The 2116-nt window shown below is 41.4% G+C and overlaps 1 protein-coding gene across 1 annotated transcript; it reads left to right on the top strand.

Moving 5' to 3' along the window:
• Window positions 1-1351: 1351 nt before the first annotated feature.
• On the top strand, window positions 1352-1822 carry LOC138881241 (uncharacterized). The gene has a single exon (XM_070161452.1). The coding sequence runs from the start codon at window positions 1352-1354 to the stop codon at window positions 1820-1822; it is 471 nt and encodes a 156-aa protein (XP_070017553.1).
• Window positions 1823-2116: the final 294 nt, after the last annotated feature.

The raw sequence follows: 2116 nt of genomic DNA, 5'->3' as shown, positions 1-2116 counted from the left end.
CCATTAGTAGAGCTAAGCTTGGATCCAAACTTCCCACTAGTAAGGCAAAAGAAACTCCCGATAGTAGAGCTCAGGAACAGGTTTGTTAAAGAGGAGGTAACCCGATTACTCAATATCGGTTCCATACGGGAGGTAAAATATCCAGGTTGGTTAGCCAATGTTGTTGTAGTTCCAAATAAGAATAAAAAGGTTAGAATGTGCGTAGATTATAATGATTTAAATAAGGTGTGCCCTAAGGACTCGTTTCCATTGCCAAACATTGACCAAATGATTGATGCTATGGCCGAACACGAGTTGATGAGTTTTCTTGATGCTTACTCCGGGTATAATCAAATCAAGATGAACCTGAAGGATCAGGAAAAAACTTCTTTCGTAACAAACTTTGGCACATATTGCTATAATGTGATGCCTTTTAGGCTTAAGAACGCGGAACCACTTATCAGAGGCTCGTTAATAAAATGTTTGAAAATCAGATAAGCAAGACAATGGAGGTATACATTGATGAAATGTTACTTAAGTCTTTGAATGCATAAGATAATTTGAAACACCTCCAAGAAACCTTTGATATCTTGAGGAAGCATAACATGAAGCTCAACCCGGTAAAATGTGCGTTCAAGGTTGGTTTCGGAAAATTCTTAGGGTTCCTGGTCTCGCAAAGAGGAATCGAGTTAAATACCAACAAAATCAAATCTATCGAGGACATTTTGGACCAATTGAAAAATATAAAGGAGGTACAGAGGCTGACCGGAAGATTTGCGGCTCTAAGTGGATTCATCTTGAGATCTTCTCAAAAGTGCCATCACCCACTTATGAATAAGAAGAACAATTTCGAATGGACTCTGAAATGCCTACAGGCCTTAAGAGACCTAAAAAAGGTACCTATCAAGCCCCCTCGTTACTGTCAAACCCGGTGGAAGGTGAGTAGTTGCTAATATATCTAGCGGTCGCGAAAGTAGCGGTAAGAACCATTTTAGTCTAAGAGGAAGAAGGTACGCAATTTTCTATTGATTATGTTAGTAAAATATTATCGGGGGAGGAGACTCGCTATCCGCACCTCAAAAGGCTAGCCTTAGCTCTCGTAGTCACTTTTCGAAAGCTCAGGCCTTATTTTCAGTGTCATCCAATAGCCGTTGTGACATTTTTTTCCTTAAGGAATGTCCTTTACAAGCTTGAGCTGTCAGTCCATTTAGCTAAATGCGCAGTCCAAATTAGTGAGTTCGACATTGAGTACAAGCCTAGGACTGCGATCAAGTCACAAGCTTTGGCCGACTTCAGTCCTGGATTAATGCCCTTGGCTGCTACGGAAGTAATGCTAGTGTCGGAAACGAAATCATGAGTTTGGACCTTGTTTATGGATGGAGCTTCCAATGTAAAAGGGTCCACTCTTGGGGTAGTTCTAGTCACACCCTCAGGAGAAATCCCGAGGCAGACCATTAATATTGTTCCATTAACTAACAATGAAGCTGAGTATGAGGCATTGGTTGCAAGACTTGTATTGGCTCGGGGACTTGGCTCCGAGATCATCAAGATCAAATTTGATTCCCAACTGGTAGTAAACCAAGTGTACGTGATTTTTAACATAAAGGAAGAACATCTGCAACAGTATGTGAACAGGGTTCAAGAATTGCTTGCACAATTTAGGGAATGGTCGATCATACATATTTCGAGAGTAGATAACGTGGAAGCAGATGCATTGGCTAATTGGGGATCATCTACAAAGATGAAAGGATTTGGCTCTGATACTATCATTCAACTTCTACACTTAGTATTGGATGTGGATAGTTACTACGAAGTTAATTCAACCAACCTAGTCTGGGATTGAAGGAATGAGTTCGCGGAATATCTTAGGCATGAAAAATTACCTGAAGACCCGAAGGCATCCCGGTCACTACGAATTAACGCGTCTCGTTTTTGCCTCGCAGATATGCAATTATATAGAAGGTCTTACCAAGGTCCACTAGCCTAATTTCTTGGAGCCTCGGAGGCGGACTACGTGATGAGAGAACTCCACGAAGGAATTTGTGGGAACCATTCCGGTGTGGATTCGTTAGTTCTAAAGCTTGTCAGAGAATGTTACTATTGACCACCGAAGGAGCAGGACGCAAAGGCATTCAGT

This window comes from Nicotiana sylvestris, chromosome 11 (genome assembly GCF_000393655.2).
Source record: "Nicotiana sylvestris chromosome 11, ASM39365v2, whole genome shotgun sequence".
In the NCBI taxonomy this organism is placed as follows: Eukaryota; Viridiplantae; Streptophyta; class Magnoliopsida; order Solanales; family Solanaceae; genus Nicotiana; species Nicotiana sylvestris.
The sequence above is the reverse complement of the archived record's forward strand: the minus strand, read 5'-3'. Positions and strand labels throughout refer to the sequence as shown.

Bases quoted from the DNA above. Each gene is read 5' to 3' on its own strand.
- LOC138881241 (XM_070161452.1), top strand. From the start codon at position 1,352: ATGGATGGAGCTTCCAATGTAAAAGGGTCCACTCTTGGGGTAGTTCTA.